We start from the raw sequence: 13,524 nt of genomic DNA, 5'->3' as shown, positions 1-13,524 counted from the left end.
AAAAAAACACCATTATGTTAGACATTCTAATTTATAAATCATTTATTTATAATTGGTTTTATATACCCTTGTGATTGATTTCTTTTGTTTTTGCATTTCTTTTTTTTCTATGGTTTTTTATTTTCCATTTTGATAAAATACTTTAAAACATAGTTATTTTTTTCACTAAATATTTGTTTTCTTTTTTATATAATAATACGTTTAATTAATTAACAACAATATAAACTAATTTTATTTTTATTATTTAAATATATATTTTTTTAATGACGGTGTATTCAATTTCCATTCACGATATCTTTTTTTCTTTTACATTAAGTTTTATGCTCTTTTTTTAGGTTTTCTTACTAAATTTAAGTTTTAGATTTATTTTGTTTATTTAATGGACATGTTTTCTGATTGTGAATACAATCAAGAAATGGAAATTAGAAAACTGATTAAAGAAACAAAATAATAAAATATTTACAATAAAAATTATACATGTACAAAGAAAATAATAATTTAAAAAAATAGTTAAGAATTTTTTGTTATATAGATTTGTTAGTTTTTTTTTTTTTTGTTTAAAGCTATAGCAATAGAAATGTGTGTAACAAAAATGTCTTTAAATAGTAAATTTTAGATTAAGTATAAGTGTGTGTTTAAATAATGATACGTTTCCATTTTTTTTATAAATTGCAATAATTTTTGTTTTTCTTAAACGTTTAGAAAATAAAATATTTTGCAATATTTTATTTTCTAATTAAATTTATGGGGTTTTAAATACATAATCATTTACATATTAATAAGAATTTATAAACTTTAGGGTGGACCCGTTTTTATGGAAATGTTCCGAGTGAAATGAAAGCTTGTTTCTTTTTTAAAATAACATTCCTCAAAATTTTTGAACTGAGGTCAATATTTGTTTAGCTGGATTTTCGTCGGAAACAATTAGCAATTTCTATTTTTGGGACCACCCTTGTAAACATAAATTTAAGAATTATAACAGTTACAACATGTTTATTTAAATATTTGCACAAAAATGTCATTAAAACGAATTAAACTAAATGTAATTGAATTTGTTTTGAACAAAATTAAGAAGTTTAAAATGTTTATTAAGTTTTTAAGTTTTTTTATTACTTTCCTTACCGCAACTTCTTCTTGTTGGTTTCCCACTACAATGTTATTAATCACTTCAAGTGCAAAAATTAATTTACTATAACTTTAATATACCACAATGTTTTCAAACTATTCCTGGCAAAAGCCTTCAGTCTCTTCGATGGCAAATGTTAATTTCTCCACTAGCTGATCATAACTCTTATAAGGTGGCAAATCCAAACGATTGAAGCAGGTGTGTGAGCGTGGCAACCAGGTTTCCTTGCCCACCTTTTCAATGCAGAAACGTTGTGGCCCATTCGAGCCCATTAGTTCGGCAAAGCCGCCCACGGGCACACGACAAGTACCAGTGACAAATTGCAAAAGTCGAGCCCGTTTTTCATTATCCGTATCACGTACAAACTAAAGGTGATTAATTTAAATAAGTTTATTTTTTGCAACGTATACTTTTTCAATCCTACTAACCTGCCAAAACCAAACCACTTGTTTAGAATTACGATTGTAGTGTCGATAGATGGTGTTACGTTGCCAATCGTCAACATCCACATCTTGCATGCCGCATAGTATTAACTCCAATTCACGTTCATCAAAATATTTTAACCATTCGAGTGGTACTACTTCATTGAAACCTTCTAAAAAGGTTTTTGTTTGTTGTTCAATACCACTAATATTTTAAATTAAAATCACATAAAAAAATTAACAAACTTTATAAACATAACTCCCCTCCTCCTATACACTTACCGTGTCATTCTCCATTCGGTCATTAACGTTATATACTCTTCTTTATTTTCTTCTGTCACTTTCTCCTTTTCACCATTTTCCTTCAATTCATGGTGGATGATTTGTCCCAACACCTCAAAGTCCACACTAAACCACAGTTCCAAACCGCACTCGTCGATATTATTGTCACGCACCCATATTAAGGAATTATAAAATTCTGGATCGATCGTTTCAATGTCTTTAATGGTTAGTTTTTTATTTAACATGCGCTTGTAGAATGGCATCGTGAAGCCGGAGTAGATGAAACGTCCATGATATAGAGCCATGGCTATAAAGCGTCCGATAAATTTAAAATATTGCAAATGATCGGGATTAACGTAAGAGGCGGGATTGATTTGTAGACTATAGTTATTTTTGTTGGCATACTCGAAAAGGCAATACATGGGATTGAGTACCTCGTGTGAGAGTAGGAAAAACCATTCACGCGATACACCGCCATAATCGAGACCTTCCTCACCGCGGAATATGATGTAGAGACGACGACGCAACTCGTAGGCTGGCAAACGCATTATCTGATGATAGGAATCTTCGAAAAGGGTCTGGCGAGTAACAGTGATTTTGATGTGTGAGGGCAGAGCATTGCTCTGGCAGAGGTAACGAAACTGTGAAAGTTTCCAGCGGAAACTGCGCTCATAAGCCCGTGGTACACCGTATACCCCTTTAGCACCCTTGGGTGCACCCGGACGAGGATCTTCAAAGGTTGTACGTCGAGCATTGTGATCCACAAAGAATCTTTCGCCCGTCGCGGTGTAGCGTATCTCCCAACCTGGTGGCAGAGGTCCTTCATTGATCAAACTAACTTCTTGTCCCTGAGTACGTGGATCTTCCCATTGTGTTGTACGATTTTTGTGATTTACAAAGTAAACACGATTGTCCGATTGTACTTTTTTCTCCCAGCCATCTGGCAGGGGACCCAAGCTGTCTTCATCGTCTTGTGTGGCTGCAGCTGTAACGGCTGTAGGCTGTTGCTGTTGTTGGCCATAGAGGAATCTTTGATTACCTTGTGCTACCACATGGGCGCGCTGTCCCTGCCAGTGCTGGAAGTGCATTAGACGTTCACTGTTCGGTCTTTGCCAAGTGGTGGTGCGTGTATTGTGATCAACATAGTACACTCTTCCTCGTGGATCTTTGCGTATTTCCCAACCGGGTGGTAGTGGTGTGGGTTTCTCCCAATATGTCGAACGAGTGTTGTGATCAACATAGTAACGGCGACCATACTGATCGAATCGTATTTCCCAACCAGCAGGCAGTGGTTCATCGTCAGCCTGTGCAGCCTGTAATTGTTGATCCGTTACATTTGATACCGGCAAACCATTGCCCATGAGGGACTGTTGATCATTAGCCCCAACGGGTAACATACCGCCTACGGCTCCTTCCATCATGGTTTGAGCTGGTGTCTGTTGCCCAGGTACTGCACCATTTGCATATAATTGCGACATGGGTCGTCCATTTGTGGCAGCAGTCGTTGCCGAGGGTCCATTAACCCGTTGATTATGTACCATTTGCATTTGCTGCTGCTGTTGTTGTTGTTGTTGCTGCTGCTGTTGCTGTGCAGCCATAGCCGCAGCCGTTTGAGGATCCCAAGTACCACTAGGAGGTGCTGGTGCTCTACGTACAGCACCAGTTTGTGGTATCATTGCACCCGAACTACTGCTACGTTCTAAATTACCATTTTGCATGGCTACAGGAGATCGGCCGGGACCCACGCCACCACTTTCACTAACACTACCCGTCGAACGCATACGCACACGTGTTCTAACACCGCCATAAATCATACAACTACGCCCGGGAGCAGCTGCTGCACCTGATGCTGTCGCTGCACTTCCGCCACCATCACCTCCAGCATTCGGCATTAATGAACCATTACCATTTTGTATCATCACATTGGTCATATCCAATTTTAGACCATTCAATATGGCCACCAGTTCACCACTTTTCGTTTGACGATTATCCGATTTAGAGGTGACCAAGAGATCCATACTCACTTCTAGGAATTCACAACGTCCATTATAATGCTGCAAAATGTGAGCCAAACTAATTGTTCGCTCACCGAGCATGGCATCCTTGCGAAAACTAGAATGATCCAATACCTTGAAGTGTAAAACTGAATGGGGCGTTATCTAAAAGAAATAAATTGTTTTCAATTCTCTTGATGTTTTATTTGGATTTTTTTTTTTTCATTGTTTTAATGGAGATGAATGTAAGCCAAAACAAAAAAATGCAAATTGTAGTAAAAGTAAAATAATAGATTTGTTAGTACATGGATAAAAAGAGATCAATATATTGGGAGCAATGTTAATCTAAAACTACGTTCAACAAACTGAGTTCCTGAATATTGAACGATAATTTCTTTCGTATATCGCATTATAAGATTTTTCCACCAACATTTTTAACATGAAGCTTTTAACCGGTCCGATAGCGGAATAACTGTATTTTTCGTATCGTTTTTTCAACACGATGCGCCAGTCAAAATCTTGTATTTTATAGTTTTAAATTTCATTTCTCTGAAGTAAGGAATATAGAACCCACTACCTTACATCTACTCTCACCATAAAAGAAACTATTCAATATATAAAAGAACATCTACTGTTTCAAATATATTCTGTTTTCCTCTAACCGCGGCTGTATTCAAAATATATAAAGAAGCTAATTTAATTTAACAACGATTGGAAATGTAAATATCATAAACAAGGCCAAAAACAAATTGATTTTAAATGAAACTAACAAAAAACTAATAAACTAATATGTATGATACTTAAAATATCAAATTACAACATATTTATTTTACAAAAATTTGTATTTTTAATGTGCTTACATTTAAATTACTCGATGAAGAAAATGCTTACAAGCCAAAAATGTAAATGACCAAGCCTAAAGAAAAACAAGTAAGAGTGTTATATTCGGCTGTGCCGAATCTCATATACCCACCATCAAACCGTATGCCGTAAAAGGAATGCTCCCCTATAAACATCAGCGTGATATTTGGAATATGGCTTAAGTCAATTATGGCCCGAGCTCTTTTGAACTAACAAAATATTAATTTAAAAAAAAATATATATATTTTATTTCAATTCTTAAACCGTGGGCGTCAATTATGAACCGATACTCATAAAATTTTGTACATTCAGGGCTATACTCGTATTTTAAATAAGGAACACTCGTAGTTTATTAGCCAAAACTCTTTCCTGAAGGGAACCTTTTGTGTATTACCGACACATTCCGCATGAAATTCGGAGCGAATTTCATAACCGTATTTCATAACTCATATTTTTAAGCCAGTAATGATCGTTTAAGTAATTTTCTGAAGGGGACCTTATATGGGCGGTAGGGTAAATTATATACCGATCCTCCCTAAATTTGGTGGAGAGATTAAACTTATGTGCGTCAATTTTCGTCACATTTATATTTTTAAGACAGTAATGAGCATTGTAGTTATTTGCAGAGTGGAAGGGTCATTTATGAGCCGATCCAAAAAAAATGGTACAGAGGTTTTGGCTCGTAAGAAACTTACGTGTGTAGCATTTCATCGTTTTACTCGTATTTTTAAGACAGTAGTAAGCGTTTAAGCTATTTCCTGAAGTGGACCCAATAAGGGGAGTAGGGCCAATTATGGACCTATCCACATAAAAGTTATTAAAAAGATTTTGGCTCGCGAGGAACTTTATTGTGTAAAATTTTATTGCTATATTCGTATTTTTTAGCCAGTAATGAGCGTTAAAGTCATTTTCAGAAGGGGACCTTATATGGGGGATAGGGTTTTGGTTCGTAAGAAACTTACTTATACTGAATTTCATCGCTATACTCGAATTTTTAGGCTAGTAATGAGTGTTAAAGTCATTTTCTAAAGGTGACCTTATATGGGGGGTAGGGTCATTTATGGGCCGATCCTAAAAAAATTGGTAGAGAGATTTTGGTTCGTAAGAAACATACTTATACCGAATTTCATCGCTTACTTGCATTTTGGGACCAGTAATGAGTGTTAAAGTAATTTTCAGAAGGGGACCTTATATGGGGGGTAATTTATGGGCCGATCCTCAAAAAATTTGGTAGAAAGATTTTGGCTCATATGAAACTTTTTTATGTCGAATTTCATCGCTAAACTTGTACTTCTAAAGCAGTTATGCCCGTTAAAGCTGTTTTTTGGAGGTCCACTTGTATGGGGGCTATCCGAAAAAGTGGACCGATATTGCCCATTTACAATACCAAACAAACCTTAACAATAGAGAATATTTATGCAAAATTTCAACTGTCTAGCTCCTCTCGTGTGGTCCCTATCGTGATTTCAACAGACAGACGGACGGACATGGCTAGATCGTCTTAGAATTTAATAAGGACCCGGAATATATATACTTTTATGGGTCTATGACCAATATTTCGATGTGTTACAAACGGAATGACAAAATCAATACACCCCCCATCTTTTTTGATGGTGGGTATAAAAACTAGAAACATATACATACAAATGCTGTTAATGCAGCCATCATTATCAATTAACACTAATAATAATAATAATGATGTTACTAAAATGTTTCACAAACAACGGCAATAACAACAAAACTACATTATCAATTTCCTATCTATCAATGAAAACATGAACAAAATTATATGAAAATGGTTTATATTAACAAAAATAAACAATAAAAGACACAAAGCTAACAAAAAGCTTTGGTTCTTGATGTGTCAACAAAAAAAAATGATTATTAATGCAAATAAATAAAATTAACATGAAAATCCCGTCAAAATAGATTGACGGCATTGAAGTCAAAAAACATTGTCCAGCAAATTGTTACCAAAATAAAGGTAAAATATGAAAAACAAACAATTAGTAAATTGACAAGAAGAGAAAAATGCCAAGAAGTTGATTAAATAAAAAAAAAACAACAATAAAAACAGTAGTATATATTTTTAAATTATAATAAATTAATTGAAACAAATTATATTAAAATTCTTAATAAGCAAAATGCAATGTAGTATGATTTTACAAATTATAATAAAAATATTATTTGAAATACTAAAAGTACAATTAACTTACCAATACTGTAAACTCTTCATTCCATTTCGGCAAATAGGTATTTTTAACAAAATCAGTTTTACGTTTACTTTTATTATCGATTAGCAACTCAACATATGGATTGGGTTTTAAAAAACCACTATTACGTAGTGACGCTTCTTCAACTGTGGGAATAAAATCAAATGTTTGCAATCAAACCAAATAAATCTAATTATAGAGAATATAAAAACGTTGTACTTACTTGTTACACTCAATTGATGATAACCTTGATTGCCTTGATGTGTTGAGGCGGCCAAGGAGGTGCTGCCATTGCTTAAAGAGGTCGAAGGCCCTGTATTATTATAATCACCCGAAGAAGCAACTGATGCAGCTACAAGTCCTCCGGATGCCGCTGCTAATGCATTGCCGGTGGCCATCGGTAGTGTTAAAAGGTTAAAACACGTCTATGTTCGCCAATAAATTGTTATTGATTCGTTGTGTACAATAACTTTGTTAGTAATATAGAAAGCTGTAATAATAATAGCAAAGCAATTAAAATAGTTTTATGAATTATTTAACAAAAAGTTTAAACGTTTTTGCGAGTAGCTTTAAAGTTTTGTATATAGGCTGTATTAAAATCTATGAATATTTTACTTCTCACTCTAATACAGTTTATAAACAATTTAAGATAAGATTGCTGCCAAAAAAAAATATGTCGGTAAAGACGTATGTACATATGTAGTTACGTTATAGTATATAATACAGCTAAGTTAAATGAAAGATAAGATTCTAATAGTAACGCTTTTTTACTGTTTTAATCGCATTATCATACTTATTTGTGTATTAGGGATATAACTTTTAAAGTTTTCTGCTTCTGTTCTAGTTCAGTTCTGGTTCAGTTCTAGTTCAGTTCTAGTTCAGTTCTAGTTCAGTTCTAGTTCAGTTCTAGTTCAGTTCTAGTTCAGTTCTAGTTCAGTTCTAGTTCAGTTCTAGTTCAGTTCTAGTTCAGTTCTAGTTCAGTTCTAGTTCTAGTTCTAGTTCTTCTGTTCAGTTTCAGTTCAGTTCTAGTTCAGTTCTAGTTCAGTTCTAGTTCAGTTCTAGTTCAGTTCTAGTTCAGTTCTAGTTCAGTTTCTAGTTCAGTTTCAGTTCCGTTCTAGTTCAGTTCTAGTTCAGTTCTAGTTTCAGTTTCTAGTTTACAGTTCTAGTTCAGTTCTAGTTCAGTTCTAGTTCAGTTCTAGTTCAGTTCTAGTTCAGTTCCTAGTTCCGTTCTAGTTCAGTTCTAGTTCAGTTCTAGTTCAGTTCTAGTTCAGTGTCTAGTTCAGTTCTAGACTTCAGTTCTAGTTCAGTTCTAGTTCAGTTCTAGTTCAGTCTAGGTCAGTCTAGTTCAGTTCTAGTTCAGTTCTAGTTCAGTTCTAGTTTCAGTTCTAGTTCAGTTCTAGTTCAGTTCTAGTTCAGTGTCTAGTTCAGTTCTAGTTCAGTTCTAGTTCAGTTCTAGTTCAGTTCTAGTTCAGTTCTAGTTCAGTTCTAGTTCAGTTCTAGTTCAGTTCTAGTTCAGTTCTAGTTCAGTTCTAGTTCAGTTCTAGTTCAGTTCTAGTTCAGTTCTAGTTCAGTTCTAGTTCAGTTCTAGTTCAGTTCTAGTTCAGTTCTAGTTCAGTTCTAGTTCAGTTCTAGTTCAGTTCTAGTTCAGTTCTAGTTCAGTTCTAGTTCAGTTCTAGTTCAGTTCTAATTCAGTTCTAGTTCAGTTCTAGTTCAGTTCTAGTTCAGTTCTAGTTCAGTTCTAGTTCAGTTCTAGTTCAGTTCTAGTTCAGTTCTAGTTCAGTTCTAGTTCAGTTCTAGTTCAGTTCTAGTTCAGTTCTAGTTCAGTTCTAGTTCAGTTCTAGTTCAGTTCTAGTTCAGTTCTAGTTCAGTTCTAGTTCAGTTCTAGTTCAGTTCTAGTTCTAGTTCAGTTCTAGTTCAGTTCTAGTTCAGTTCTAGTTCAGTTCTAGTTCAGTTCTAGTTCAGTTCTAGTTCAGTTCTAGTTCAGTTCTAGTTCAGTTCTAGTTCAGTTCTAGTTCAGTTCTAGTTCAGTTCTAGTTCAGTTCTAGTTCAGTTCTAGTTCAGTTCTAGTTCAGTTCTAGTTCAGTTCTAGTTCAGTTCTAGTTCAGTTCTAGTTCAGTTCTAGTTCAGTTCTAGTTCAGTTCTAGTTCAGTTCTAGTTCAGTTCTAGTTCAGTTCTAGTTCAGTTCTAGTTCAGTTCTAGTTCAGTTCTAGTTCAGTTCTAGTTCAGTTCTAGTTCAGTTCTAGTTCAGTTCTAGTTCAGTTCTAGTTCAGTTCTAGTTCAGTTCTAGTTCAGTTCTAGTTCAGTTCTAGTTCAGTTCTAGTTCAGTTCTAGTTCAGTTCTAGTTCAGTTCTAGTTCAGTTCTAGTTTCAGTTCTAGTTCAGTTCTAGTTCAGTTCTAGTTCAGTTCTAGTTCAGTTCTAGTTCAGTTCTAGTTCTAGTTCAGTTCTAGTTCAGTTCTAGTAGTTCTAGTTCAGTTCTAGTTCAGTTCTAGTTCAGTTCTAGTTCAGTTCTAGTTCAGTTCTAGTTCAGTTCTAGTTCAGTTCTAGTTCAGTTCTAGTTCAGTTCTAGTTCAGTTCTAGTTCAGTTCTAGTTCAGTTCTAGTTCAGTTCTAGTTCAGTTCTAGTTCAGTTCTAGTTCAGTTCTAGTTCAGTTCTAGTTCAGTTCTAGTTCAGTTCTAGTTCAGTTCTAGTTCAGTTCTAGTTCAGTTCTAGTTCAGTTCAGTTCAGTTAGTTCAGTTCTAGTTCAGTTCTAGTTCAGTTCTAGTTCAGTTCTAGTTCAGTTCTAGTTCAGTTCTAGTTCAGTTCTAGTTCAGTTCTAGTTCAGTTCTAGTTCAGTTCTAGTTCAGTTCTAGTTCAGTTCTAGTTCAGTTCTAGTTCAGTTCTAGTTCAGTTCTAGTTCAGTTCTAGTTCAGTTCTAGTTCAGTTCTAGTTCAGTTCTAGTTCAGTTCTAGTTCAGTTCTAGTTCAGTTCTAGTTCAGTTCTAGTTCAGTTCTAGTTCAGTTCTAGTTCAGTTCTAGTTCAGTTCAGTTCTAGTTCAGTTCTAGTTCAGTTCTAGTTCAGTTCTAGTTCAGTTCTAGTTCAGTTCTAGTTCAGTTCTAGTTCTAGTTCTAGTTCAGTTCTAGTTCAGTTCTAGTTCAGTTCTAGTTCAGTTCTAGTTCAGTTCTAGTTCAGTTCTAGTTCAGTTCTAGTTCAGTTCTAGTTCAGTTCTAGTTCAGTTTCTAGTTCTAGTTCAGTTCTAGTTCAGTTCTAGTTCAGTTCTAGTTCAGTTCTAGTTCAGTTCTAGTTCAGTTCTAGTTCAGTTCTAGTTCAGTTCTAGTTCAGTTCTAGTTCAGTTCTAGTTCAGTTCTAGTTCAGTTCTAGTTCAGTTCTAGTTCAGTTGCGAATGGTCTTGGATTATTAAATTAACCGATACTTGAAATTTGTAAAAGTTATTAATGTACAAAAATTAAGAGTACATTTATAAATATGCATAAAATCTATTGGAAAGTGTTTGTCCTTGGATAACATATAGATTTATGTAATAATAAATAGAAAAATTGATTGGAAAATTATGTTTAAAATTGTAATTTTGTGACAAATTTTATAAGAGGAATGTAGAAGCAAATGTGTAATATAGTGGTGTAGGGTATAATGTATTAAAAACTGTTTATATGAAGTTGAGATTTGTACAGAATTAGTTCACCACTACTGTTGCATGATTTACAAAAATCTTTAGTAATTTATATCTACATAGAGTATATTTTCATTATATTTTTATTATTTTTTTAGTAACGTATTACTCATCATTTCAATGCGATACAAATTGTTGGCTGATCATACGACTATACATATGAAAATGAAAAATTCAACAAAAAACCCCCCGTATAAACAAATGTTTTTTTATTATTATCGTTAATGCAAAGGGAATAATTTACAAAAAATAAACTAAAGAAGTCGAATAAAGAATAATAATTTTAATAAATAAGAAATAACATATTAAATACTAGCAGCTGAAAAATGTGCACAACCCGGACGGCTATGAAAGTAATAATAAAATTTTTAATAAATCACAAAATGTTTTATCTTTATCACTGATAATGAAGCTCACAAATAAACAATGATAGTGAAAGAAAATGTAAACATTACTTGAAGAAAATGAACAATAACAGCAGTGGCCTCCTGACATTCAAGGTCACAATTGTTGTAGATGGTAAAAGAAATCATGTCTTTCATTGTGTTTAAGCAGCTAAATCATATTCCAAAAACATAATTTAAAATTTCTAGGATCCATTATGGACCACACCACGTACCGTTGAGACATTATACATAGCAACTTCTTTTTATAGAAAAGTTGTTGCTCGGAGCAACGTTTCATACATATATAGAGAAATGTTTGTTCTGAATTAGAGCTTATTTTTTTATATAGCAACAGCTTCTCTGTATCAGGGTAACTATTTTCGATTGACAATTTGATAATCGAAATCGGAGCAACTTTTTATATATTATTGTTGTTGTTCTATTTAGGAATTGTTTCTCTGAATCAGAGTAAACATTTTTCTATAGATAAGGTGTTAATCTGAATAAGATCAAAATTGTTTCTATAAAGAACTTGGTCTTAATCAGATTAACCATTTTTGTAGTTAACACAAACTTAAGAATTCATTGCTTTAAGACTCTGTCAACACGTAAGCGATACAAGGAAACCAACAAAAAGAAATATTAATGCACATTAAAATAAACGAAAACAGAACAAAATAGAATGAAAATAAAACAGATTGAGGCAAAGGTCGTCCTCCAAGAAATAATTATAAATGAAATAACTACACATACAATATAGATTCAAAATTAATATAAAATTTATAATAGAACTTACAAAATTGATTTGTTGAGCTTTTTTAGCGTCAATATTGATTACGTTGCATTTGCAACACAAAATTTTTTTTAATGATACAAACCGAAACAATCAAATAAATAAACCCAAAAAGTAAACAGGAGTTATAACAAAAGGTTTCTTGGAATTTCTAAAAATTTATTTCCATTTCGTTAACTACACTTTGCACTCTTTGCTCTTATCTCCTTTTCTTTTTTTTTTTTTCTTGTACTTGTCTTGCACTTTTTTCTTCTACCAGTTATTACACTGGAAATTGTTATCGGAATTTTCTTGCTTTTTGCTGTTTTTTCAAGCTTATTATGTTTTACTTCATATTAATTAGTTAAAATATATATTCCTCTTTACATTAACAATAGTTTTGTTAATTATTTTTGTGTATTAATGTGATTTTTTTATGAAAATATTTTCACTAAAATTTTTTTCCGTCAATACTATTCAATTTTTGTAAATTACGTTTTGTCGATTAGTTCGTTGGCGTAACAAAGTACTTGCAAGAGATATGAAACGTTATGGCATGGAACATTGTGAAATTTGAACGGCAGCATTAATTTAGATAAAGAATGCAAAAAGATAAGCATGAAAAAGTGTTGCCAGACAATTGTTTACGGTAGTCGTTACATTTTGAAATATTTAAAAGAAAACTAAACTAAATATAGGATAAATGATATGAGAATCTGAAAATTCTATAGAAAGAACTTAATATAAGTATTTCTATTTTGAATTTACATTTGTATATGAATATGTAGATTTGCATAAGGTACGAGACCGATTTGATCAACTACCTATTACTGCAACTGACAGATTTGCTCAACAGCCTATTTTTTAAAATTAGGGTTTTTATAATAGCAATTTTTTGGAAAAAGGATAATTCGTTAGTGAGTAGTTAGTTAGTTAGTTACTTAGTTAGTTAGTTAGTTAGTTAGTTAGTAGTTAGTTAGTTAGTTAGTTAGTTAGTTAGTTAGTTAGTTAGTTAGTAGTTAGTTAGTTAGTTAGTTAGTTAGTTAGTTAGTTAGTAGTTAGTTAGTTAGTTAGTTAGTTAGTTAGTTAGTTAGTTAGTTAGTTAGTTAGTTAGTTAGTTAGTTAGTTAGTTAGTTAGTTTAGTTATTAGTTAGTTAGTTAGTTAGTTAGTTAGTTAGTTTTTTAGTTAGTTAGTTAGTTAGTTAGTAGTTAGTTAGTTCTTCGTTCAGTAGTTAGTTAGTTACGTTAGTGTTAGTTAGTTAGTTCGTTAGTTAGTTCTTCGTTAGTTTTCCGTTGTTAGTTAGTTGTTGTAGTTAGTTCGTTTTCGTTAGTTTTGTTCGTCGTTCTGGTTCGTTCGTTAGTTCGTTCGTTCGTGTTAGTTAGTTCGTTTAGTTGTTCGTTCGTTCGTTCGTTCGTTCGTCTTCGTTCGTTCGTTGTTGTTCGTTGTTCGTTAGTTAGGTGTTCGTTAGTTAGTTCGTAGTTTCACGTATTTCTCGTTGTTACGTACTCGTTTATCTTCTTGTTTAACTGAGTGCTATTGGCCAATTAAACCTAGTGTATACGTGAGAAAGATTTTCATCAATATTACAGTTAAAGTTAAAGTCCGTCTAAATTTGTTCCGAGTTTAATCTAATAGCAAGTTAAGCCTCGTTTAACTGAGTAATGTAATGTATACATCTTTGTATACATTTTGGAAATTAATTTCATTTCTGTAAGTCAAGGATTATTTGCTGTATAGTTATAACTCAATCTATAAATTAGGAAACATTTTTTTAGGATCAAATAAACTATCTTTAACGA

The 13,524-nt window shown here is 33.0% G+C and overlaps 1 protein-coding gene across 1 annotated transcript; it reads right to left on the bottom strand.

Annotated features, from left to right (window-relative positions):
- Positions 1–541: 541 nt before the first annotated feature.
- LOC119611792 (E3 ubiquitin-protein ligase Su(dx)) lies at positions 542–12,236 on the bottom strand. Its single transcript, XM_037967486.1, has 6 exons — positions 11,749–12,236; positions 7,122–7,388; positions 6,902–7,044; positions 1,831–3,989; positions 1,555–1,753; positions 542–1,491 (listed from the first exon to the last, which is right to left on the bottom strand). The coding sequence occupies exons 2-6, from the start codon at positions 7,294–7,296 to the stop codon at positions 1,222–1,224; spliced, it is 2,946 nt and encodes a 981-aa protein (XP_037823414.1). The 5' UTR covers positions 7,297–7,388; positions 11,749–12,236; the 3' UTR covers positions 542–1,221.
- Between the last annotated feature and the right edge of the window lie 1,288 nt (positions 12,237–13,524).

Source organism: Lucilia sericata, unplaced genomic scaffold (genome assembly GCF_015586225.1).
Source record: "Lucilia sericata isolate MDLA Ls3-8-SP2 unplaced genomic scaffold, ASM1558622v1 Contig001534F_arrow, whole genome shotgun sequence".
Classification (NCBI taxonomy): Eukaryota; Metazoa; Arthropoda; class Insecta; order Diptera; family Calliphoridae; genus Lucilia; species Lucilia sericata.
Note: the sequence above shows the minus strand (reverse complement) of the source record. Positions and strands in the feature narration are given on the sequence as shown.

Bases quoted from the DNA above. Each gene is read 5' to 3' on its own strand.
- LOC119611792 (XM_037967486.1), bottom strand. From the start codon at position 7,296: ATGGCCACCGGCAATGCATTAGCAGCGGCATCCGGAGGACTTGTAGCT. The intron at 1,754-1,830 runs GTAAGTGTATAG...TTAAAATATTAG, and splicing joins ACCGAATGGAGAATGACACG to TGGTATTGAACAACAAACAA. The intron at 1,492-1,554 runs GTTAGTAGGATT...AATCACCTTTAG, and splicing joins AAGTGGTTTGGTTTTGGCAG to TTTGTACGTGATACGGATAA.